Below are 27,926 nucleotides of genomic sequence, written 5' to 3' on the forward strand. Positions count from 1 at the left end.
CTCACTTTATGGGCTCATAGCCAGGTCTATTTCAGGTCTTGGTTGTTTCAGTTGAGATGTTTTGTGTTGGAACTTGGTTGTTTTATTTGGAACTTCTCAGCCTTTGCAGATATCTTACTTCTTCTGTCTCATCAGTTTCCTTTCCAAATGTCTGCTTTGTTGCCAGATAGTCTTTAGCAAATTCTCAGTAGTTTTCATGCTATAGCACTTCGTTAACCATAATGTTCTGTCAAATCATTTGAAAACCTCCTTTATTTTCTCTGTCACATCTGTTGATTGTTTGCATTCTCTTAGTCTTAGGGGGAAAAAGGAAAACAAATGAGACAACACCTATTCAAATCAGGCTCGCTTAACTTTCTGAATTGTTCATAGAGCCATAGAATAGCTGAAAGGTGATAGGAAGTCACTTGTCCAATCTGCTGTTCTAAGCAGGGTCAACTGTGAAAACACTTAATTACATTAGCTGGGACCTGTCCCTACCTTCACTTTTATTTTGGTTCTGTAACTTAAGTTATTCCATTTGGACTAAAGTAGAAAAAAACATAGGTAAATATTCTGGGTTTCATCATTCTTTGCCAAGTTGCTTTGTGATAAACAATACCATAATACAGATTTTCTGGAACTTCCACAGATGGGAGAGGAGACAGAGATTCCAGAAATTAAATTGCTAGTGAATGATCTCAAGGATGCAGAGAAATGGAATTGTGCATGCTGCTGTCATGTGGTGGTTGGCAGTAACTAGCAAAATTGTGCTAGGCAGCCATAAACAAATACATCAGCAATGGGTTTTGAGCTAGGAGGCTTTGAGTGGCTTGCCCTGCTAAAGCTTTTAATAACACCAGCAGTACATACAGCTTGAATAGGAAATCTTGTTTTTTCTGCTTTGAAGAAGGACTGAATCCCCAGATCTTAACTATCTATTACAAAGTTGTTTGTTTTGAATAATATTCAGGCTTGACAATGTCACTTAGTAAAACCCCCACAGTTTTTCTTCATGCACACATGTGTGTGTTATATATACTCATGAGTGCATAAAAAAGGTTTTACTCAGTTTAGGGAATTACATGTGAGTGCTTATTTGCAACTAAGAGTAAATTTTCTCTAAAAAGCAGGATGAGGCTCATGAAGTTGTTGAAATAATCAAAAATGTTACTTTAGCTCATAAAGCTATCAAATATGGATTTGAAATTTTGGATTTGTTATGCTAAACCAGATTGAAACAATCAATGAAAATTAGTAGATAGCTTTTAACCTTTCGGTGTCTTGTCAGGCAAAACAGCAATATGTCTCTTTTCCATAAATTTTGAAATCAAAGGAATATGAATATTAAGATTAATTTCTCATCAAGAAAATTTTGCAAAGTACAACCTTAGCTTTATGGATCATTTGGAAAGTTCGAGAGATTTGCAAATTTTGAAGATCTAATTATTTTCTTCATCACAAATTTGATGTCCACTGAAATCTATAGAATTATTCTAAATTTACATGCTTAATTAGCTTTGTATTTGTGCTTCTTTTGATGACAGGTGCTGGAAAATTGTCAATACTTCAAGCACAATCCTGCTTTTAAGGTCTTCTATGCATTGCTTTCATTTTTCCAGTCATAGAATCATAGAATATTTTGGGTTGGAAGGGATCTTTAAAGGTTAATTAATTAGTCCAACCCTCCCTGCAATGAGCAGGGCCATCTTCAATTAGATCAGCTTGTTCAACTATCTAGAAAGAGAAAAAAATGTAATGGAACTTTATTATGCTTGATTAAATAACTGGTTTTATGTTTTGCTAGGGTATGAAGGTGAGAATTTGATGAAGATCTTAAAAGACATTGAGAATAGCTCAGAGATTTTACTGGACAGGTGGAAATTCGAAGTAATACCCAATGATAAAGATGAGAAAGGAGACCCAGTGCCTTACAACATCATCAACAACTACTTTTCTATTGGCGTGGTAAGACTTATGTTTATCCTTAAGTGATTTTCTGTTTTGAATAAATATTTGCATCACATCCCTTCAAATGAAGAACTGTTGGCTAGAGATAATTTATAATGTTGTTTTGCTAGTGAAATGAATACATAGATGACTGACAGCAATTTGCATAAATTTGCTTCCTCACATTAAAACCTGGATTATTTTTCAGGACCTTCTACCTTCCTATTTATAAAGAAGATATTTGTGTTGTTCTTAATGGTTTATGAGCAGCTATAATACTAAATTTATATTGTCATTTTGAAGGTCCTATAAGAATATAAAGGAAAAACAAATCACTTAATTAGAACTCTTAAGTAATGTCTTCCATTAGTATTCACATAGTCAAAACTGTTTAAAGGAACTGTTACGTTCTTTATTTCTTCAGGGCAGTTTTAAATAATAAAACAATAATACAAAAAAGAAAGCCCTGCATGTATCTTTTTGGTTCTGCCTTGTAGGGAAGTGAAGTTCACTTAAAATTCACAGTTTGAATGAATTAGAAGGAAAAGGGTTTTAAGCAGCTTTTCATGTCTGAGGAGCTGCATCTCTGGTTTGTGCTTCTCTATGGTTTTCTATATAGCATCTGTGCTTCTTAATATTAGCAGAATTTCTTTATTCATATTTGATTTGTGATTTGTTGTTAATTTCTGATACTATTATGAGGAGTCATTACTTCATACCTCATTTGGGGTTTTCCTGGGTGATTCTTCCTGCCTCCATGCAAAAACCTACACTTGATTGAATTACACTATCTTTTAATTTTTACTCTTTTTCCAAGGCACTGTGAAAACTAATGGTGACCTGCAACATATTGCACATTGCCTCATAGATTCTTGCCAAATAATAAACACAGTCTCTAATCCAATATGAATGGAACTTGCTGTGTGAACTTTGTAGCGATATAGCAGAAATTGTGCTTAATAACAAACAATCTAAATGTATGTTTAGAAAGGATGGGAAAGTAAAACTGAATAAAATTGTGCTTGACATGGGGCTCTTGATGTTTTAGGACCATAATTCAGGTTGGAAGGGATTGCAGGAAGTCATTAGTTCTAAACAGGGTCAGCTGTGAGAGCAGATCACATTGCTGTGATCTAAATCCATTTAGATTTTAAAAGCCCCCAAGGAGGGCACAACCTCTTTGGGCAACCTGATGTGGTGCTTGACTGTTCTTACCATGAAAATGATTTTTTAGGTTTATTTTTTTCTACGTCCTGTTTGAATCTCTCATTTCAACATAAATTATCTGTCTCCCATCCTCTTGTCATATGTGCTGCTGTGAAGAGTCTGACTTTATTCTCTTGGTACCTCCTCATAGGTAGTTGCATTCTGCTATTAGACGTCTCTGGAGCTACCCTCTTACCTATTAATCACCTTAGCTAGTCAGCCTTTTTTTTTAATCTCTCCAGCAATCAAGACCATAATATCCCAAGCTAGATACAAGAATGCTGGGGTAGTCAGTGTTCAAAATTTTGCTGAAGTTCAGCATGACATCCCTTGCTCTCTCCTCATCTAAAAATCTAGTTGTTTTATCATAGGTACCAATCAGAAAGTGATTTACCCCTTGGAAGGAAAATGATACACTAAGTTGAAAGGAATGCTGGAGACAGTAGCATGTGTATGTGAAAGGTTTGATTAGTATGTTCAGGCCAAACAAGCCTTTTTTTTCTATGGCAGTCTCAAAGCTCTGATATGTACGTAAGTACTGTACTATGTCTAAGTACAGAGAAAAAGGTAAGAAACAGAGATGTATGTGTAACCAACTGTGAATGAATGTGGGTAATGTTCAACCTGATGGAAACACAAAGCATGGAAGGACCATAAAAAGCGGACGCCAAGCCATGTGTCAGTTTCAAAGCAGGAACTAGAAAACATCTAAGAGCAATGTAGAATAAGATAAAGATTTTTCAATTGCTCACATCCATCATTCTGTCAGGATGGCAAGATACCAGAAAAGAAGTTCCATCTGCTTCCTAATAATACTGGAGTCGCTGATACAAGCTAAATATCCAAGAAAAATGTGCATTAAAGTAGTCAAATCATATTTGCTTTAAAAAACAAAGATACCACCACCCCAAGGAAAACCAAACCAAAAAAAACCTCTTCAGAAATATAGTAGGGTCATCTGAAATTGAAAGCTTGTCTTGGAAAGTCACAGATTTGGGGAGCTGGACAAACATAGCTGGTAGTATTAGAGGACAAATGAGGAGACATGACAGAGATGGGAAATGTCAGGCCACATCCGACAGTGACAAGTTCAATTACTGATGTACTTTAGAGAAAATAAAAGTTATTTTCCCCATAATCTACCCAACCACCTTTAATAGTCTTACATTCATGCACTAGGTTGATATTATCCCAGCGATCATCTAAAACAGAGTTCAATAATGTCAGTATTGTTTTGTTGTCACAGACTGTATTCTTGGGCTTGCAGTGCATTTCTGCAGTTGCTCCAGTACTGGAATTTCAGTCTTGTCACTTCATTTAGCCAACTTGCTGTTGTTATAATCAGAGGGAGTGTGTGTGTGGACAGAGTATTTCATTTGACATACTATTTGTCATGGTTAACCTTTCCCTATGGATAAAACAGTTTAACTCTTGCTGCTTTCTTAAAGCATGCAGCTGGCGTACCATTAATGGTGGCTCAACATGTATATGTGGACAGGTGCTTCAGATAAGCCTGTGTTTGTAGCACTCCTGGTTTATTTTATCCTAGCTATTTTTTTGTATCTGTATCTCAAGCCTAAAAAAAAAAAAAAAAAAAAAAAAAAACAAACAAACAAACAAAAAGCCAACACTTCCCTAATCTTATGCTGTCTTAGAACAGGGAAGTGTTGCAGCTTGGCAGGGTGGTAGAAATGCTGCAGTCTTCTTTGAAATGTCTCCTTCAGAAGCCACTCAGAGTAAGGCCACAAGAACAGCCATTTCAAGTCCATAGGGAAGTATTTTCACAAAATCAGTAATAATTCTTCAGTTCAGTGCTTGAAATTACCCCCACAAAAAACACCTAAAAACAGCACCCAAGTAAACAAAATAATCCTCAGACTAAATCACCGTATACTCATGACTCTATGCATTACTCAAAGAAAAAGAGGGAGAAAGTGGATAATTATACCCTAAAAAATAAACACTATCTTGGCAAACAATTGTTCTGAAGTCTACTCTCAGATCATGCCTGGATTGAGCCATTTTCTTCAGTGATGCAATCAAAGTAAAGCATAAATGCACATTGTTAATTATGTAATGGATGGGCCTATATTCTATTCACAATAAATATACTCAATTCAAGTATACACAAAACTAGATAAACATAGACGATGGTGAAATAATCATGTGCTGCTTGAGACCTGAGCAGTAGCCATGAAAGATGAGTGACAAACAGACAATGAGGCAAACTCTCACATAAAACCAAAAGAAGGAAAACAATGTGAGAACATTATTACCTTGAGAAGGACTTCCATGTGCGCTGTTCGGAAACTCTATAATGGCATGACCAGAAACTTTACATAGTGCTAAGGTATAAAGAAAGAGTTCTTTTAAACTTAGGGATAAGTAGCTTAGTTGTCAAGCAATATTGTATTGTTAATACTAGTCACTGAAAAGGGAGTGACTGTCAAGGCTGTTTATCTTTTATTGGGAAGTTTGCAAAGAATGTCAAATATGTAGGAAAGCTATATTGCTTATTTTTAGTGCTTCTCAAGTGATTGTCTCAAAGTGAGACAAAATGGGTGTTTTGATAATGGAAGAAATGCCTCATTAAATGTTCCATCTTGATTAAACATTAGAAGCTTGGCTTCCACATAATACTTTGTTGAAAAGAGCACGTGGAAGAGGGAGGAAGACATCTTAAATACTTAGGGGTATGAATGTGTGAGAGAGCACAATATCTATCCTTTCTGTGCTTTCTCTTCCAAGTGGGTATTCAAGAGAAATGAAATCATGCAAAACCTATAGTGGAGTTCTTTTTAAAAACATCTCATTACTAATTGATATCTCACAATTAATAATTCTTATTCTTAAAGATAGATGAGTTTTTTAGAGGCTCCTCCTTGATTGGAGCAAATAGCTGTAGGCCAAACCAAAGGCATAGTCGTAGTCACTTGAGAACCAGCATTGCTGGACCCTGAATTTTTGCATTTTTATGTAAACTACTTGAAAATATTAAATAAAAACCAATTATTGGATTCAGAGAATGGCTTATCTCAAAAAAGGTAACAATTTTTAAACCGAAAAACTCATCTATTTGCCATTGACTTTCTAATAGGTCTTTTTATTGTTTTCCATTCTGTGGGTAATAATGCTGAAACAAATTATGAATAGATGTTAGGATGCGAGTCCTAAAGTGGGTTTTCCAGAAGCAAGCATAATTATGAATTTACTGTCCTGCCACTGAATTAGCTTATAGTTTAGACTTTATGGAGCCAAAATTAGGTCAACATGAATCAGTACTGAAGATCTTTAACCGTAAACATTTTCTTCCTGTTTTCTTTCTTTTTTTTTTACCTTTTAAAGAAATCAGAAATTTATCTGATGTTAATAGGAGATAAAATGTTATCAATGTTTTTTAACTATCTCTTGAATTTTTGCAACTGCATAGGATATTGCAGAGCATATGTTGCTGAGCCCCTTGCAGTTCTGTAGGTAGACTGTTGGGGCATCATAAACTGAACTTGCAAACATCTACATTGTCTTTTATTACAAGTTTGTGTAGAATGAAATATTACTGAGCTAGATTTTAAGGAAAATTATACTAGATAAAGTGTGGCACAATGCAACCTTCCCTATATTAAAACAGTGCATATCATTCTAAAATGAAAGCAGTTCTCACTGGTGCTTAGGTAGTATTCAAGGTGTAAGAATAAACCAAATGATCTAGTACTTATTGGTATATACAGAAGGCAGCTCTAAAGATAATATTAGCAATCGTATATCCTTGTGTCCAGCTTGAAATGTTCTGTATGAATGATTAGGTAGCTCTCTTGATTTTCATCTCTATTTTCTTCCTCTTGAGCCAGATTCCATTAAAATGTTGAACTTTTGTTTTTGACCAAGTTATATGTATGTTGCATACGTAAAGAACATACATATTCTCTCTGTTCACACTTAGATGGTTGCCTAGTGTTCTGGCTAGGAGGACTGCAAGGGTTGCTGTCCTTTGGGAAACCATCAGTCCCTTAGAGGCTTACCTTCTTTGTAGTTCCAGAATTTCTTCTCCCTTGTCTACACTGATTACCTGAATACATGCTTTATGGTAAGCCTACTTGGGATCTTTGCTATTGGTGCTCTTTTATCTACATACCCTAAAGGGTCATTGTCAGCAGAATCAAATTCCTTAGGAAGCTTAAAGCTGCAGCTGATCTTACCCAGATTATTTCATTTGCACGAGATATTTAGGATATGGAAAACATCTTATCTGTCTACTTACTGATACAGGATTTAAATAAGAATCTTCCAGCTTCCCTTCAGCTGAAATTTTGAATACATGTGCAAACACATACACAAGAACATATTGGAGGGAAAAAAAATGCTCTAGGACAGCAATTAAGACAGTAACCTGGAAGAGAACTGGGAGATCCAGATTCCTGTTCCATCTGTTGTTTTTGTCCGTTTGGTTAACTTGTACATGGAAATTCAGAAACTTACATTACTCTGAGTGACTTCTTTTCTAAAATCAATAGGTAAAAAATTCTAATGCTAAAACAGAACTTACAGAAGTAGAACACCTCAGTTTTTCATTCAGTCTTTACAACACGTGGTAATTGATTTCATTGCAGTATGGTGATATTCTCACTTAGATGATCTACAACAAAAATACTTCTTGCAAGTGTTTTAAGTTAAGGTAGTAAAGATAGTTGAATGTGCCTGGAAATGTTCTGTAAGTTTTTTGAGAAGCAAGTCAGTATTACATACTGGATTAATAAAAGAATAGCAGTTACCACATAGAGGGAAAATTTCATTAATACTAGTAAGTAATACTACAATCAGGATGTGTTCTCTGAAGAATTATTATCATAAAGTAGTAAAGGTCTATGATAAAGACAAGTGTACTTTTATGACACTTAATGTGTTACTATCCAAATGCACTATCAAATAGATATTTGGGGGCTCATGATTTAATATTCTTCAACCTTAACCAGTCACTAAGAGCACTAATTCTGCCAGTAGGGGAAAATATGACTTCTTAATTCTCATAGTCATAAATTTGAGCTTGTTATGAGTCTGCTTCCCCATTGCTACAGTCTAAGTCATCAACCTACACTTCCATTATACCTTTTTTTTTTTTTTTTTTTGCAAGCCTGGGAAAAAAAGCCATAGAAACCCTATTTTTTGTTTTCTTCAGAAAGGACATTCATTAGCATCAACAGAAACTTTGACTACCAGAATTTTTAGTCTCAAATACCAGAGTCTTAGGTACTTCTAACTGACTATGAGATCATATAATATTTTATTTTTATGTTGTTATCTATGTTATTTTAGAGTATATTTATTACTAAAAAAAAGGGTGGTTATTATTGTATATAATATTTACTTCTGTGAATGAACTTAAGTTTTATGCTGGCCCCATATTTTGAAATTTTAAAGCCTCATAGCATTTTGCTGTTCATGGTGGTAAATAGGAGGTTTTTTTCTTCATAGGAAAATATCCTAAGGACATTTGCTGATTCAATGCAGAATTTAAGTGCATGCACATCTTAACACTGATGCAATGTGACATTTAAGTATGTGTTTAAACTTTCCTGATCTAATGAAGCAGTTAAATACTTGGGTAATTTTTTAAGCATTTTTTGCATTTTCACTGATATGACTGGACAAATGCACATGCTGAATTCTGAGCATTTGGTATTAACTGCTTAATTATTCAAGTTGGATTTTTAGGTATACATAACTAAAAATGATGTTTAGTGGTTTGCTGAACTAATATGAACATAAACACATGCCTAAGTGATTTTGTGAATCCTAATCATCACTTTGAATGTGCTAATGGAATGCTGTGATATATTGCATTATTTCTGTGCAAGGGAGGGAAAGAACACTTCATAGTAAACAGTATTACTGCTTTGTAATCCAAAACACTTTTTTTTCCTGCAAAAAGGGGTTAGGAAAATGAACAATTAATCCATGTGTGAATTCAAATGTAATATTAAAAGATCCATATCGACACTGTCTTCTCATAGTCTCAGTAGAAGCAATTGCTATATCTATGGGGAGAACTCTGCTCTCTTTCAGAAGGTGCATGTTCAGAACACTTTGATCCCAGATTTGAAATACTGCTATATTGACAAATCATTGATAGTTCAGTGTATCATCTTGTTTAATTTCCTCACATTGCTAATTTTTTGCAAATTATTTATTCTTACAGGTTTTACTACTTGCATGTTTGAATCTTCTTTACTCTTTTCAGCTTTATTGCTGAAATAGTGAAAATCTTCTGCAGAAATTTTTGGATATAATATCTGGCAAATATGATGATGCAAGGTTTTTTGTTGCAGGTGTTTGGTTTTTTTCATATGTCAGAAAGCCTATTCTGTATGTCATGGAAAGCTGGATCTGTAGAATAATTCATAAATAAGAAGCTATATGAGGCTCTTTGCAGGTTTCCTCTCACTAATGTGCTGCAGTGTTTCCCTGGACATGGAGAATGCAAATTCCATAACTAAGATATACTTAGTCTTAACTATATCTTAGTCTTAAGTCTTACTGCAACACTGCTGGTGGTGTTACCTGTTAGGTAGTTTTTTTTTTCTGCCAGTGTGGATTTCGTTTACTTTCTAAATCCCTGCCATGGTATTATTCTACCATTCATAATGTACATTGGGGCACTGTAGCATGAGAGTTGTACCCTGCTGCATGGGATATGGGAGGTACTTCTGTGCAGAGAACTAAAGTTTTGTAGCTTACTCTACTGTGTAACAAGTCTTACTACTACAAAAGAAGGATGATTTCCTGAGGTACTGTTTCTTTTATTTCTTATAAGTGTAAAGAAATTTAAAGAATTTAGATTCTTCCTATTTGGTTGGTCTTTTATTTTTATTTTTTTGCTAAAGTGTAAATTTTTGCCAGCATATGCAGTAACTTTCTGAAAATATTTGCATATATCAAATAATTTATTAAGACTTGTGTGTGTGATTTCCCTTACAGTGCAGTAAGAATACATAGGGTTGTGCTGAATTCACTGTGGGTTTTGTCAGGCTCAGTGAAAATACAGTTCTGTGGGCTATATTTAAAGTAGCAAGTAATTTTGCTCAGTAGGAGTGCAGCAATTGATGCTGAGTCCCTTCTGTCTGAAAAACATGTAGCTTAGGAGTCTTAATTCAAACTGGCTATAGTCTATTCCCCTGCTATGAACTATCCTAAACATGTTTGTCCTAAAGTGACCTAAATGACTGGTCATTGGTTTAGCCTGCGTGTCCTCATAATATGGAAGGAGCACACTGACCACACTACATACGTTCTCTTTCAGAGATATCTGGCTGACATGCACCAGTCTTTGCTTCAGAGAAAATCACAGGAAGTAGGAATGATTTGCTAATAAATGTAATTGCTTCTCTTCAGTTTCCCAGTGAAATTGGAAAAGTCAAAGAGGTGTACAGTGTGTCTAACTTTGACTTACCATCCTCTCCTTCTAGTTTCCCATGTAGATTTCTTTCTTCTGTTATTTTAGGTGTTTGAGACTCATTTAACTTTTCATGATGTGGTGAGAACTAGGCTGAAAACTTTGAACTAAGAAAGGCACCCGTGTTTTAGATTTATGAGTATCTCATGCACTTGCTAGTACTTGCTAGTACTTGCTTGCATTTGCTAGTACCCATTCCTGTCATAAAATTATTATTCTGGCATGGAATCAAAGGCTAGAAAGTGACTTTTTTCCCTTAGTCAGTAAAAACTTTGAGGAAAAATCATAGGGAGAGTCTTTGGCAGTTGCCTATATCCTTCTCTTTAATTTATAAGGGATTTGTAAAATAGAACAATTTCTAGAATTGAGAAGATGTTAAATTTAATCTATGTCAAATTTGAGAAAGCTAGTTATTAAAAAAAATGCAATGAGGCATAACCTTACTAACGAGATACCACATGAGATTTTTTGGGAAGAAATGCAATAAAATGAAACTTGCAGTCCTCTGGTGTTTTTGTCACTGCTAGTGGAGATTTTGAGTCTCATTCAGGGGTTTTGCTGGGGTTTTTTTGTTGCTTTTATTATTTTGGGGGTGTGGTGCATTTGTTTTCATGAAGGAAGTGTCTACAGAGCAGCCTTGTCAACAGCTGTGGTTACAAGTGACAGTTATAAATGAGAGTATATACCTAAAGACATAATTAATCTACAGTGAGCTTGGAACAGCTCCTTAGCTAAATGCAACTAAATCAGCTACACAGTGTGTAATTAACTTACAACTATATTAGTGCTACTACAATGTTATTCATTATATATGTAAGCTATTATTTTCTCCATATGCAATTTGTAATATACTAAGTAATGATTATGATTTCATTATATATTATCATAATATAATTGTGATGTATGTTCATCTTATTAATGCTGTTAGTCCTACTTGTTCTTAAAAGAAATGTCAAGGAAAATGTCAGGAAAATATGATGTGGGATTTTTTTCACACACACTAAGAAACATCTATATTCAAATGACATTGAAATTTTAGTCCTTGTCTAGATTTTGTAATTCTGCTTGTTAGTGATGACAGGAGTGTATCAAGGAAAGGTAGAAGCCAACAAGAATTTATGTTGAAGTCAGGAATAAGGTGAATAAGCTTTAAAGTTGGTCATAAGGCTAATTCAGAGCTTAAAATAGGAAGAAGAACTGAGGAAATTGCTTGAATTAAAAAGGCAAAGATTTTTAAGACATGTGATGGTAGCTGATGGAACTAAGTTGAATCTGGGAAAGGTTTATGAGATATTCAAGTTGTACAGAACATTAGGTGGGCTGTGTGTACACTGATACCTTCACCTGCCTAAGATGCAAGACATATATCTCTGTGTACACATGTAGAACTATATGAAAAATAGCTTAGATTTAAATTGTAATCATTCTGTTTTCATGTGAGAGTTAATCCTGATATATGTAAACAAGTTTATGTAAATTAGTTGCTTTACCAACTTCTCCCTGACAACATCATTTACCTTTTTGCCATGCCATTAAAGATCCTGTCTCAGAACTTTACTTTCACACGTCTGCCAGATCCCTACTGAGTCTTTTCAGACTGCATGCGTGTAGCTGAGAGAGACCAAAGAAATCATAATCATGCTGACTCAAGTGCCCATTGAGGACATGAAGTACTGTTATTTCTGAGAACTCAGTATAAAACCCAATCTATTACAGGTAACCAAGAGGGAGATCCAATTTATAGGCATTTTAGATCAAGTTAAATTTATAGGTATTTAATTATATACATTTAAGAAATAAATTCTTAATTAATTGCTTAGAATTACTTATTGATTGGGAAATTAGGAGTGTGATTGGCATTGGAAATTTTTTCCCTGTCTTATAATTCTGATTGTCTTAGTTTAAAAGAACAGTCCACCTGTTGATTACATGCAAAATTGCTGTTAGCACTAGGAAATCCATCAGAGATACTGATCATTTGGGTGCATAATGAATAGGATATGATGATATTTGGTGTATTTTATGTAGTCATAACTGCTGTGTTCTTTGTGCTGTGAGGTAGAAAAATCAGTCAAAAAAAGAGTAAGAAAGGCATTTTGGACACAAACAGAGGGATAAAGAGAACAAATAATCAACTATAGAAATCTTTGATTTACCGTGGGCACCTCTATAGATTTAAAGGAGGAATTTGATGTGTGAATTGGATGTTAAATAGGCACAGGGAATTGTTACTTTGTCATCCACTATACAATCATATGTATGGTATATAAATGTAGTCAGTCTTGAGGCCAGATAGAGATTCTTTTTTAAGATATTTGACAAATGCTGTTTAGGAAGCAGTTTATGGTTTGGGGAGACTTGCATATATACACATATATATGAGGAGATCTCATGCCCTAAAATATGTTAAAATAACAATAGTGTATCATAAATTTAAATTATATGCACTATTGAATTTATGGTATAGGTTATCCAGGGGGAAAATATATAAAAATCTCAGAGACCTAGAGTTGTCTGTCATTTAGCATTATTTACATATCTAGAGAGTTGGTCGCTTAATTGATATTCCTGTGGTACAAAAATACTCTTTATATCTCCAGATCTGCATGTTTTCTACATTTTGATGGCAAAGTCCCAAAAGAAACATGATTTAACTAAACTGAAAGTGGGTGGATTTAGCCAAGAAACACTTCGTCTTGTGTTACCATCTGAACCAGGTGGAACTAGAAGCAAATTGCGGAACATAAGTTATTCCATGTCCTTACTGGAACAATTTGTACTAAAGAGACTCTACAGACACAGCACACAAGGAATTCACTATTCACTATTTGTGATTTTAAAGTTTTCTTCACTTAAACTGGAACTCTGAGGGTCTAACATAGCATATTCTTTATTTCTGTGGCAATCCCAAGACTACTTAAGCTTCTAAAATGCCAAAGAATGGGTCAAAATTGTTGCTCTTATGCTGTCATTTTACATTACTAGTGATGTCACCAAGGCTGAAGGGACTGATGTGGCACTCAGGAGTAAGAGCTTTTCAGAGCATCCTGCCAAGCAGTCTCACCACAGGCGATGACTCCCGCCCAGGTCCCTGGAGGCACATGGACACCACAGTGTGCTGTGGTACAGCGTGCCCCCACTTCCAGCTGCACCTTACTTTAGCACCACCACGCCATGTGCACACTCTCCAATAACTGTGTCGAGTAGACAGAGCACCTTTTCCAGGACAGCTTGTGGTACCACCCTGGTAATGAGGTTTCTGTCTGGAGGGCTGTCCTTGGCACTACATTTAGTACTGCTGCAATGGAAAGACTGTTCATGCAGCCGTTGCAGTCCCTACACCGACGAAGGAAGGGCTCCTCAGCTGCTGAATTGTCTCGGGTGTTCACAAAAGCTCTCCTCACTTTTCTGCCCTGGCTTTTCATGTTTCCCTTTTCACTGTGCTCTGTAACTCATGCTGTTATATTTTATTACTTATGTTGCACCAGTGTAGGTTTAGATTGGATATTAGAAAAAAATCCTTCAATGTGTAAAGTGAACTGTAGTCAGGCATTGGAACAGGCTGCTTAGGAGAGTGGTGGAATCACCATGCCTGGAAGTGGTAAAAAATGTGTAGTTGTGGCACTTTTAGGGGCATGATTTAGGAGTGAATATGGCAGTGGACTGGACTTGATGATCTTAGAGGTCTTTTCCACCTTAGATGATTCTATGGTATGAAAGAAGCATAAAAATTGGCACCAGTCACTTCAGAGCTGCTTATGGTATTAACCATTCACAGTTTGTCTAGAGCTGTTATCTTAAAAATTCTTTGCCATGTTTATCTCATATTTAAAAAATAATTAATCTGCATTGCATGATATTGCATTACTTCTTTCTTGGAAGTATCCTTGCATTCAAACAGATCAGGTTATCCAGAATGTTAAAGGAAATAAATGGGACAAGTCTTGGTATTATCTGGAGAAGCAGATGTAAATTGGGATTTTCTGGACTTCTATGCATCTAGTATTTAGGAATAGCAAGATGCACAGATTATATGGATCCAGCCCTGCCAATCTTGGCCAAATGGAGAAAAAACCCCCAAACTATGTAAAGCACATAGCCTGGCAATCCAATTATGATGCATATAGGGCTTGTCCAAATTTTGCAGCATTTCGATTCCCATAGAGAGTGGCAGGGGAAAGAACTGCTACCTTGCATTTGTAAAATCCCATAGTTGGTGAGTAAAAGAATTTCTCTTGCCATTCTTCCCCCTTGGGGAAACTCCAAGGGTGATGTCAGCTGTTCACTGATATGTCTCCTTTTTTGAAAATATTGCCTGTAACGCGACACATGAAATTGATTTATCACCTACCTGAAATATCCAACCACATTCCCTTCTGCTAGGATTACAAGGAAGGAAGCGTGCTTACTTCTGAAATAACAGTGGCTGAAGAATCTTCAAGGAGATGAATATACCCTGTCATAAGCATTGATGCTGGGGTAGAAGTTGGGTAACAATGAAAATGCCTTTGCACTCTGGGTTTCTACTTGCCTCTCTTGATTGCAGTGATAGTTTCAGTATGGTGGTGATATTTATTTTGTTCTGCACTGAACATGTTATGAAACTGAGAGGAATAAAGGCTATGCCAGTGTCTAGAAAAAATGCTGTGTTAAGCCAAAAAGACTGTGGCAGGAGGGTTCTATGATAGTTCTTCAGAAAGATAAATACCAGTTCAAATACTGATTGTTTTCTGCTTTCTTAGCAAAATAACTCTGAAGACAAAATACGAATTTAAAAAATTAAAATGGGAGTCTAATAAGAGAAAAGTCATTTTCTATGATCATTTTTGAACTTATTATTAAGCACAACCTTAGTTAAATGACATTTCCCTTCTTAGGAGTGTTATTGACATTTTGATATGAGACAGAGAGACCTTTAATGAGATCTCAATCAAAGGTAATATTTATATAATGATACATGAATTCATAAATGCTAGTCAAATAAAAATGTTGTAGCCCATTTTGGCCTTCACCTTATGAAAATCTGTACAGGTCATAAGATGAAAAAGCTCAGTGAATGACGACTAATACTCTCACCTGATTGTCTAATTATTTCTGGCTAATTGTGTGAGTTAATGTTTGAAGCTTAATATTGCAATATAACTTAATTCATCACCCAGAGAAAATGCATGGAAAAAGACTGAAGTTTTCTCCCTTGCTCAACATATGATCTCCTTAACATTTGAGTTTATGGTGATTTCTATCCTCATGTAAAAAAGGTAACATTTATGTAAACTGTATGTTAGCTGCCAAAGAAATGTGCAGACAAGTAGACAGATCCTTAAAATTCCTGTTTCATGCCTTTGTTTTTTCGATTGTTTTACTAGCCAAAATCCCAGTGTGTTACATTTTGTTGTAGCTTCAGAGGGCAAAAAGCTATGAAAAAAATAAAGTTTCCCAAGGTCCATCCAACTTGACCTTGAACACTTCCAGGGATAGGGTGTTCATGGGACATCCCATAACTTTCTTTGTGTGTTTTAAATGTACACTATTAAGCACAGATAAAATAGTAATGCTATTCTTGTACTTTTGTTTGTCTGCAAGTAATATGTTCTATGGATTATCCATTTCATGGGTAAAGATATGCATTGTGCTGCCTGAGTATAAGCCCAGAATCAGAGCAGCCTTCCTCATGTAATACTGTTCTGTGTGCCCATACCAAATTGGGTCAGAGATAGCTTGGGATGCTCACTTACAGCAGCAGACTTTTTTCCTTCGTTGCACCTTTTTTTCTTTTTTTTTTCTATTGTTATAGCTTAACTGACATGATGCTTAATACGGTTCTTTCTTAAGTTATGCCAAGTCCAGATATTTGAAAGTGCCTTATAATTATAAATTTTGACCTAAAGCTTAAGTTACTTTGTTACATAATGTACACCTATATAATCCTTCTACTCTCACAATGTCTTCACAACCTGAAGAAAATTAATTCCTTAAATTATTTCTTGATGAGTAAAGAAGGAATGTTATATTTGGGGTTCCTAATTTTCTAGGTTATAAAGCTTTTGGAGGTGAGATGAAGAGATATTAAATGAGTTGTGGTTGTATTTGTAAAATACCGTTTTCAGCCATCTTGTCACTTAGTCTAGATTTATCTGTTTGATTAAGAGAGGCTATGAGCGTCTCATGAGGAAATTTTTATTTTCAGGAATTTTGAAAAGCTCTGGGTCACTGCTGTCTAGTCAGATTTATCTATTTAATTTTAATATTTAATTTTGAAAATTTCTAATTTCATTTTACTGTTGCCAAATAATTTTCATATTGTTGTGCATTATTGTTTTTTGTTTTCTTAGCGTTTGTATTCATTTTTTTGTTTGTGGGTTTTTTTTTTTTGGATGAGGTTTTTTATGGTTTGTATTTTTGGTTTGTTTTTTGTGGTTTTTTTTTTTTTTGTGGGTTTTTTTTTTTTTGTTTGTTTGTTGATTTGTTTTGAGTTTTTTCATTTATTTTCCAGAATTTCCAGGGAAAATTCATGCCAGAAAATTACATGAACAGCAAATAATTGTGAGGATCAATATTTCTGAATTTTGAGATCAGATATAAAATGAAGCTTACAATGTAAAGCAGCACTTAATCTTTGTGTGCACAATATTAGGTATCAGATTTGCCTATATGGCACCAACATGTGTTTATGCAAACAAAACGTTAGAAAGTCGTGGGGCTAATGAAATTGGGTTCTTGTACCTTTTTTGCCACATTATACCTACATTTCATAACAAATTGTCAAAAATGTAAGTAACTACCTCACCTCATTTCATTTTGTAACCCCAGAAGTACACTTGTTATCACTTGATTTGCAACTACATTCATGTTACTAGTTATCCCTTAAAAATCGCTCTCATGAATAATGAAAATAAATCCCCTTTTGACTCCCAAAGCAAGAGGTTTTAAGTGCTACCACCTGGCATCTTAGCAAAAGATCATAATAACCATGTTTTCTTACAATAGTTCATTGAGAGGGTACATGGCAAGAATTAACAAATTTCCACTCTTAGAGCCAAATAAGAAGCAGAGTTTCTACTCAGGCAAAAAATCAATAGCAGCTTTGCCAGACCAAGACATAGGTGGCTGCTCTTAGAACTATGGTTTATAAAATCTTTATTTTGAGTTAATTATTTCTGTTCTTGTTTGTTCTCTAGTAAATTTAAAGTCAAACTGCTCTTCTTTCTCCAGTGTGTGTTTGGCCTTCTTTTCTACTTCCTCCATGTATCTCTTTACTCATATCTTCATTTGTATTCTCCCGTTCACTCTTTTTCCCTCTTTAACATTGATTCATTTATCCTGTAATGCCCATTTATTACAACCTCATCTTCACCACTCTCTTTTTAACTCTGTTACTTATCTGTGTGATAGGAATTGTTCCTGCTTAACAAAATCAGTTTCTAATTCCATTTAGCTAAGTAGGTTCAACTGCTTTGTGTGGACATTGAAGCAGTTTAAAAGTGGCTAAAACAGTTTTAGCTTAACCCAATTAAACTAAATCAATTTTGACCACTCTTTAACCACTTTAAAAGCAACCACACAAATGAGTGCATCAATTTTGTCTAATTAATTTAGACAAATCAGCAGATTTCACATCTGTAATCCCTTAGTATCTCTTTTCAAATTCTTTCTCACCAGATCATAGAGTCCCACACATTTTCTTTTTGATCCAGTACTCTAATTTCCAGACCAGGCTGATTCTGGAATACCTCTGAAAATTGTTTCTAATTATCGGACTGCAAAATACAAGATTTTAGAACAGAAATAATGGTTTCAGATAAACTCTATTTCATTGCACAACACTGTGATTAACTTAATACTAGCGTACAGAATATCTTCTTGGAGATCAAATTCACTGTCATTGATTAATGTACATTTCAACCTGTCAGAAAGGTTACCAGGGCTTCTCAGATACCAAATATTGGAAATAGTAAGGGCAAATTTCAGGAATAAATTATTTAACAAGCATGTTGTCTGGATCAACATCAGTCTTCCCTCTCTTATTTCTAGGTGATAATAGCTAATCTTATTAACCTATTAACCAATGCTAGGGTTGTTTTTTTTTTTAACCCTTTCAGATAGCTACGAATGAAGCACAATAGTTGCAGGTAGAAGATTGCATACCACAGAGCAGCAACACGGAAGCACTAATTTTCCATGTTTAACCATCACTTAAATATAAGTTCTTGCTAGAAGGACAAATATGATCCTTGAATTTCTTCTGAGGGGAAGACTGAGTAAACATAACATGCCTTGGATGCGGTCTTGGTAAATTTGTGCAGCTGTGACATCCATATTTCAAAAAGGCTGTTGAAAGATTCAAGGAAGTTCTGAAAATTGTGACAGGAGTGGTTCAGAAGGTTTAAGAGCTTTATTGAAAAAAACAGTGAAGAGACAACCGCAACCTGGGATGCAACAGACAACTTGATCAGTCTTAAATGTACCTTAATGGGAAGAAAATACATGGTAGTCAGCAATCTGTTAAGATAGTGAAGTTCCTCAAGATATAAGCTGACAATAGACAAACCATGGTTGGACAAGAGCCACTGAAACTTAAAACCTAAGAAAATTAGTCAAGGACATAATTATCTGCTTGCTTTCATCACTTGAATTTTTAGTTCAAGATGGTACCATTTCTGGGAAAAAATTATAGCACAGGAAGGCATAGTATTTATTTAGGAATAGCAATGTTCAATGTTATTTCCTATTTAGACAGGAATCATAATAAACTCTATGTATGCAGGGAATCCTTGGTCAGTGGGACCTTTCCCACATAATTGTAATTATACCAGGAACTCAAATTTCAAAGAAGGAGGGGAAGTAGTAGCACACAGGGAGGCTGTTGCTGGGGTTGCTGCAGTTAGTCCTTCCCATTCCAGCTTGCCAAAGCTCCTCTTGACTTCTCGCTTTCTTTGCCTGTCTACAGTCATTTGCTGCTCTAATGTACATAATGCTGTAATGATGTACATGTATAGCAAAAAAAAAAAAAAAATTCAAATGGCAGAGTAAATATATAAATTAAAATAAGTATGATTTTTTGAAAGCAACAGAGTAGCAAAGTAATGCAAAGAGCATAATAATAAGATTTAAGAGTATCACAGTATAGTGTCTCAGTGACCACAGTGCTTATTAAGTAAGCTTTTATTTGGTATGTAATACTGTGGACTTCTTATCTGCCTGTTCTCATGAGCAAGAATATTTTATGTAAAGGATAATGTGTAGTAGTGGGCAAATTTCCCATTTCTTGCAAAAATAAAATATATAGCAGTTTGATGTTTAACAAGCTGGCCTGCTTGATTTGAACCATATTACATAGCTCTTCATAGAATGGTTCATAATGTTCCCAAAGTATTGTCAACGCAAATACTTCACCTAAAAAACATTTTGTTCTTTAAATGTCTTCCTTCATCACATCATCTCAGTCAATCTCCTCAGCCTTTACTCCCTCTTCTGTTTAAAATCTCAAAAAGTGATTGCAGTTGATATGTGCCATATGAGGCTTCACTGAAGCTATTTAAAGGCTACTGAATTTAAAAGACCCAATTGATTCATATGACAATTTAGAAGTGGGGTTAATGGCAAGAATAATTTTGTAGTTCACAGAAAAAAAATTGAAAATGGTGCAGAAAAAGAGCATGTACATATGTGAAATACAGTCAAAAAGCAGCATAGAATAATTATAAGGTCTTCCTCACCCTTGGCTCATTGCTTAAACTGTGTGGCTCTGTATCATTTTGTATACCATTCCTTTTTAACTATATTTGAAGTTAAACAGCATGTATGGTGTCTTTTCTCTGTCAAAAAGAGTGACAGCTTCTTTAATTCCCTTGTTTCACAGAGTATAAATATTCCGATAAGTGTTTTCATGGCTACAGTCATTGAGTTTTAACATGTATATTTATTGGTTGCTTGTTCTGATAATTTATGGTCAGCTGGCAAAAGCAACTAAGCCTTGCAGTTAAAGATGTTTTCTCAAGTTAGACTAAAAAAGGAAGGTTTCTAAATCTAAAACATGTAAAATAGCACTAAATTCTTGTATTTGGGTGATAGAAGAAAACTGGGAAATTAATACTTAATTCCCCAAGATGTGACTTTTTAGAAGCCCCTGCCTGCCATTAATTTGCATAAAATTTCATATGCAGACTGCAAACAGTTATGAAAGTGCTGCTGAGGAATCTCTAGCTCCAGAATGTATTACATAGCTTTGCTGGTCAGGCCAAGCTAGAAGATTACATACTGGGCCTTATGTTCTTCTTGAAAATATATGGACGTCTACTCCTGGTGGATGGAATATAAAACCCCTCTAGATGGCTACAAAAATCTGTTTTCTGCTAACTTGGATATATAAAACATACATATTGAACAACTAACCAGTTACAAACACGAAGTGGATATAGGAGTCTTATCTTTCCATTCTTGATTGAGCTCTCAGCAGCAGAAGCAAAAAAATTAGTTGAAAAAACTAATTGAAAAAAAACTAGTTGAAAAAAACAGAAGCAAAAATTATTAGTTGAAGTACTTAACAGCTACAAGACTCCAAGGTCAAACTGGCAGCTAGTGTCTCAAATGGATGCAGAATGCATGGTAATTACAATGAAAAAATAAAAGCAGACTAAAGTTTACTTGCAATGAGGCTCTTTGTAATTCAGTCACTATATAAAGATGTCTCATGTCAGTGCATATTTAGTGAAATGGTTAATGGGGTTAATGGTTAATAGCCCTTTTATTCCCAGTGCTGTGCCCAAAGCAATACATATCTTAACCTTTCTGGGATTCAGGAAATTTAATATCACAAACATTTGGCTATGAAGGCAGAGTCTTCATATGTGTAAAACCTGATGATGGAGTTGTACCTTAGTTTCTTGTGGTTTAGAACAGGAGAGAAAGTTTATCTTCTCTTAGATAAATTCATAGCATCATTATCACATGTGCCAGGAATAGCATCATTATGCAGTATTATTTATACAATACCTAGGCTAAAAGACTGGAGTGTCTTCAGCTTATTGTACCATCAGAGTCAGTACGTTCCTCTCCGGATTGCTTTTCTAGCCAGTTGGTTGAAACCTTGTGTTCTGCTTTGTGCAGTCATTACCATTCCTGAAAGTGAGTGGCCCAAAACTATGATAGAAATTAGAACCAACGTTTGTTCTCTAATTATGGGTCAAGCTCCAGCCCCTTTAGAAAGTGGCATTTTGATGCCACAAGGGGTAGAATAATTTCATCATGAAATTTGCCTGTGAATTTGCACTGTTGAACTCTTCATAAGCTACTGCTTGCAAACACGTTCCTTTGAGGAATCATACAGAACTTCCTTTGGTTTGTAAGGGTTTTTCACAATACTTTGTTTGAGCCAAATTGTACCTATTTTATTAAAAGGGAAAACAAACTCAAAACCCATATTAGCAGAGTTCTGCTTTCTATGGTGTACCTATATTTAGCTCTTGCAAAGCCAGCCAGATGAAGTCAGTATTTCCTAGAAAAGCCAATGGAACTCTTTTTCCATGCAGGCTTTCTAATGAACTAGAGGCTTGTCCCTTTACCTGGCCAAACTTCTTTTTAACGGTGCTTTTAAATATGCAGTGACATAAGACATCCTGTATACTGACTGGATTAAAGAGTCTCACTGCAATTAAAACTATACATTTTTTTCATTACCATTACCATTGGCAAGTGCCTGCCAATAAGAATTATGGCACGAACTAATTAGCAGTCACTACCAAGGCATAAGTCACTACCATAGTCCTCAGTCAGTGGTTTTTCTCTCGATTTAGGGATTTCATTGTGAAATTTTGAGACCCATCATCAAGGTCTTACTGATTTCATAAGTCTGATAAAAACACATTGTCCCATAGAATCCTTGAAGAATTACATGTTTAAATTCCTGTTGTTCTTGTCATCAGTCTCTACTGAATAAACCCCTGCCGGTAATTCTAGCTGTTGGTGCTATTTTAACATTCATTTATGGGTTTTCCATATTGCGTTACAAAATAAACCCACCAAAATTCTGAGACTGGTTTATTCTTGAACTGGATCAACTTTTAAATAATATTTTGGCAAGCACCTAAGTACAGTACAGCACTGAACCTGAATGAAGTACATCCAAGTATGAAAGGGTACTAGCCAGCACTGTCAGAATGCCATCTAGACATTAATTTCCCACATAAAGGGTTTACTAGCACTTTGCATGTAAGTTGTATAACTTGTGACCAGCTGCTTCCGTGTGCGGTGCGTAACTGATGGGAACATATGGCTTTAATTAAGTAGCCTATTCTAGCTGATTTTTAGGCATCTAGCCACATGGCATACAATATTTGTTGAATCCAAATCAAGTTTCACAGCTGTCTCTCGAGATAAACTGATTGACTGACATGAGCTGCTTTTAGACATTGTCAGGTTAGTTCTCATAACCTCAGGAGATTCAAATAATGGGGGAAAAAGGCTCAGCCACATGCATGAAAGCTCATATTACTAGATTTTACATATATATATAAACATGTGTATGTTTAACATTTCAGGCTCACCTTAATGGATTTCTGTAGCTACTGATGCTGGAATACAACAACTCAGAGGCCATATGATCAAGAAATCTCCAAGTTTTTCTTATTTTGGTGTATCATGTACAGGGGTTTGACACCAACATGAACTTCAGGAGTAAGGACATGCATAGCAATTGAGAAGTTGAAAAGGATAATTATCAAAGTGCAGAGCTGGTGCCTCACTGGTTCACATTAGTGTGGAACTGGTGGGTATTTGCTGGTTTTAGGAAGAAGAGTAAAAAAGACAGTCACCAAATGCAACACAACTCTTGTGTTAAATAAGCATTTTTTATTTATTAAGGGCACTGAACATCAGCTTAGTGAAACTGCATGTGATTAACTGTGATCATGGAGTGTATTTGTTGATGTAAAAGGAAGAATATAAAAATTAAGGTTATGAAATATAAAGAAATATTCATCTATCTTATGAAATTGAAAGTGTATTCTCAGGAATTTTTTGAGCAAGTCATGCTGAAAGAGAGGACAGATAATCACAGCTGATCTCATGTAATACACTGCCCATATGTTTTCCGAAAGGTTTAATGAGTAAAATTAGAAGTTTTGTATGTCTCTGGCAGGATTGGGTAACACCTTACGTACCTGAGGTACATCTTTATGTTTACATTTTTTTTACATCTGAAAAGGTTGTGTTTCATTACACAAGAAGTAGAAAGGGAAACATGGGCTAAAAAGGATTAGGAAAATAATTTTAGAGGCCATGAAATTCTTCTTGGGTAAATTAGGTACTTGGAAAACTGATTGAATCATATAATGAATTCTGATTTACTGATTTTCTATAGTATAGTGGTGATGGCAAGAGCCCAAAATTGACAAGTGCTGTGAGGGAAGGGTGAGAGCACTCTAAATGCCAAGTTTGGAACTCTGTAATTAATAACCTGTCTCTGGTCTTTATGAAGATAAACTAAATATTGTGAATTTGAGAAGATGTATTAGCAATGATAACTTTTTACAGTCCATGATTTATACATCTGTTGTAGACCTGTGCTCTGTGACTTGTAATGCTCTTGAAAATATTGTAGTGAGCTGGAATGTTATTTAAGCCAGAAGAAATAGTCAAAGGATGCAAGTGAAATATACCTTTCTTGACACATCTACATTGAATAGTAATATAATCCAGACTGAGAAGAAAATGGGTATGTGACTCTCTAACAAAGGAATAAGGAAGGTAAATGTAACCAGTAAACCCCTCAAGGCTTACTCATTCATGGGGATTAGGGGTGGAATACTTTCTTTATTTAGACAAGATGGTATAGCAGTTGGGAAAGATCTTTATTACTAAAAATAGTATTCAAATATGCTTTATTGTTATTTATTATATTTCATACTTGAATGACTTCTGAATTTTTAAATCAAAAACTTGCTCCTTTTTTGCTAGAATACTCTTTCATATTTAAGCTTACATGTATTTAGTGTGAACTGTGATGTAAATAAATATCAAATGCCATATTTAATCAGAGCTGATAAATCCAAAGGAAGTAATGTTTTAGATAAAGCTTTTCATGCCTCCATTTCAGGACACTTATATCAGGAACTGACCTTTTATTCTGTATTTGTCTAGCTCTTCTTTGCCCTTGGGTTCATGACAACAGTTCTTAAATGCTGTGTTAATACAAATAATAAATAACTGTGGCCTGGCACAGGGCAACAGGAAGAACTTTTGGGAGGCAATCACTGTATTTTTGGCTGCTGAAGGCAGAATTTTTGTAGGGCATGTAATACTGCTTTCTCTGTTCACACCAACATTTCTAACCAAATAGAACTAATCTTTTAGAATTAATCTCTATGCAGTTAGATTCAGGAGCCTAGGGACTCTAGAGTGTCCATGTCAATCTGCTTTCCTCAGGGTTTTGCATTTGGAACAACATACACCTGCAAAATTTATGGTTCTGTCATTTAGCAGCTAAACCACTGCTGTTTGAAAACCATTGTAGCAAGATATGATGATGTCAATGAGAAAATGTCTGTGTATGAGGCTGACACTAATAATGGCTAGTAAGCTAAAGACAGTTGTTTAAAGAGAACTGTTTAATGTTGAAATCTGGATATTAGAAGTAGTTGAGACCTGTGATCAGGGATGCTGAACTACTGAATCTGACTTGTGTAATTGTGTGTTGAGCTCTGGCTAGTTTCAAGAGGAAATGATAAGAACTTTACACTAGTGTTTCAGAAGATCAAATTTAAAAATCAGTGTGATGATAGGAGAAAGAATTTGTTGTTTTAGTCTAAACCTGACCTACAAGTATCAGCAATGAATTTTAATGCTGACTTCTTCTACAAAGCAAAGGATAAAGTAACAGACTACACAACACAAAACAGATTTTTAACCTATCTTTCCCTCCAAATTTCTTATACACTGTCAATTACTGAGAAACACCTCTTCTACCTGTTCTTGGTTTGACTGTGCTCTCTCTCCAGTTCCATTTTTCCACAGCTGAAGAAGTAGAAGTAGTAGAAGTTCTGTTTCACTGAAGAAAGGTGTGTTACCTGCCAGTGTGTGATAGAAAAGTTTGGGACTTGGTTTGGTTTGGTTTTGTATTTCAAGTTTTTTTTTTTTAATTTTATCCAGTTAAGGTATTATGTCTTGTTGGTTTGATGTATGAAACTGTGTTCTCCATACACCAGAGAACAAAAAGCAAATGCTGTCCTGTAGGGTCTGTGACACATCTGCCAGAACTGTACTGGCTCCACCACTCTGGCCGGTGCCGTGAGTGGGTCTCACCCTGGGAGCAGGATGACTCAAGGTGCGGCTGGAGCAATTGATCTGCAGCCTTTTTGGCTGTCAGTCTGTACTCTGAGGAGGCAAGGATAAGGAGGAGGCCTTTTGTATAGGATTAAAGAGGATTTATTGCTCTGGGCTATCTGGGGGCAAAAGACAGAAGCAGAAACTTAAATATGGGGGAGATTCAAAGGGAAGATACAAATCATCAACGAATCAGAGATATACTGTGGAGGAGTAAAAGGCAAGGTTCATAAGAGCATCTTCCAGTGAGGGAAGTGGAGGGGGGAGGATTGGGTTGCCTGGACTAATGGGACCTGGATCTTCAAGGGATTTCCGAAGGGGATTTCCAAGCAAGGGATTGGCACGAGATAAGATTGACAGGGAACTCAGGGTAGATTGACAATGGGGGGTGGGAGGGTATAATTTGGACCAAACCATTAACCTGGGCAATAACAGAACATACCATTAACAAGCAACACACTGCACCAGGTCTGCACTTGGCTGTGAGCTGAGTCCGAGGTACTCTTGTTATCTGTGCTTTGGCTCTCAGGAGGTACATTGCTGTTGGCAGTGCTGCCAGTGTGAGCAGGAGCCTGCTCCCCTGCCCGCTGTTCCACTCTGTCTGCTTCAGGTGTGGATCCCTTCAGCTTCATCTGTACAGATCGTCAAGTTCGCTATAGATGTATCTTCCTCTGTTTGACACATTTGTACCTTGCAAATTCAGTTTTTTCAGTGGGATGACATCAGGTAGCTTGAGAATAATCATAGGTGTAAGAGAATAAAACTGCAGGGGCATCTGTCCAGTTACTGGAGAAATTTTTAGCAGACTGGGACTGAACCAGGTAAAGCCAGTTTTGTGTCATGGTTATGGAGGAGGCTTCAAATTCAAGACAGCCCCTAGTTTGCCTCATGAAATTCACAAACATTACTGTGAAAGAGTTTTACTCCAGTATTTCGGAGATTTGGTGATGGGAGGAGGCTAAAATATTAACAGTCAGATTGGGTGAGTAGAGATGAGGCTGAGCAAAATGTAGCAGAGTGATGAATAGAAAAAAAAAAAACTCTAGGAGAATTAGGGACACTGTTCAGTGTACCAAGTCCCCCTGTGAGACAAGGAGTCTAATACTTACTAAATGCTATAATGCACTTTAGCCCTATTAAAGTCAAAGAGAGTGTTCCTGTAGACTTTAATAAGAGTCCAAACAGAGCCTTTGAGATTTTAGGTAAAAGGATTGGTCAAGGAATCCATTAGTGCTCCCATTACCATTATTATTGCGTTATTAAAAATAAAAATTAAAAAAATCAAAGCGAAACAACAAACACCATTTAGTACAAACATCTGAGGTAACATTTTGACTACTTACAGACTTATTTATCTTTCTGGTGGTTTCCTGTGGCAGTGAAATTCTGATTGAGGAGGCAGGAGGGGAAACCAAATAGTATAAAGATTTAAAGGAAACAGCAGTAACCAATTTTATCAGTCTTTCAGGAGATTCTGTATCTCTTTTTAACAATAATGCATATTTTACAGTCTTGATTATTGTTTGTATGTACAAAATCACTTTCCTGAATTCTTATCATTAAGCATGTTAATTTAAGGCTATCTAGACCAAAATGTATTTGTTTATTCAGTGAAATCTCAGGATTAAACCTCTGTTTTGTAATGATGAGTTGAGAAACATTTATTTCAAGCGTGTTTAAGAAAAAATATGTGAATGTATGATAAGAGATGTATACCTAATTCATGTCAAAAAATTTCAGAATTTCACTAAAATGAAGATTTATTTTTGTTATGATTGTAGGGATAAAAGTATTATTCACTTAATGCATAGGGGGATTTTTATCATTAATTCCACCAGTATTAAATTTTGTATACCAAATATAGAGAGCATGGTAGCTTTAAACTTTGTACACTTGAAACATTTGTATAGTCAAAAAGATACAGCAAAATCATTAGAAAATGCTTTTGAGAGGTTTTTAAAATGTTACAACATTAATGTTTTGGTTTAGTTGGGGTTCTTTTGTTTGTTTTGGGGGTTTTTTTGTT

General features: G+C 35.5%; 1 protein-coding gene across 6 annotated transcripts in view; it reads left to right on the forward strand.

Annotated features, from left to right (window-relative positions):
• The window catches only part of DGKB (diacylglycerol kinase beta), a 337,798-nt gene that overhangs the window by 141,848 nt on the left and 168,024 nt on the right, over nucleotides 1-27,926 (forward strand). For all 6 annotated transcript variants that reach the window (XM_068209914.1, XM_068209905.1, XM_068209932.1 and 3 more), the window contains one exon: nucleotides 1,787-1,947. In XM_068209914.1, coding sequence (XP_068066015.1) covers nucleotides 1,787-1,947 — 161 coding nt within the window. The remainder of the gene's footprint in view (nucleotides 1-1,786; nucleotides 1,948-27,926) is intronic.

This window comes from Anomalospiza imberbis, chromosome 1 (genome assembly GCF_031753505.1).
Source record: "Anomalospiza imberbis isolate Cuckoo-Finch-1a 21T00152 chromosome 1, ASM3175350v1, whole genome shotgun sequence".
In the NCBI taxonomy this organism is placed as follows: Eukaryota; Metazoa; Chordata; class Aves; order Passeriformes; family Viduidae; genus Anomalospiza; species Anomalospiza imberbis.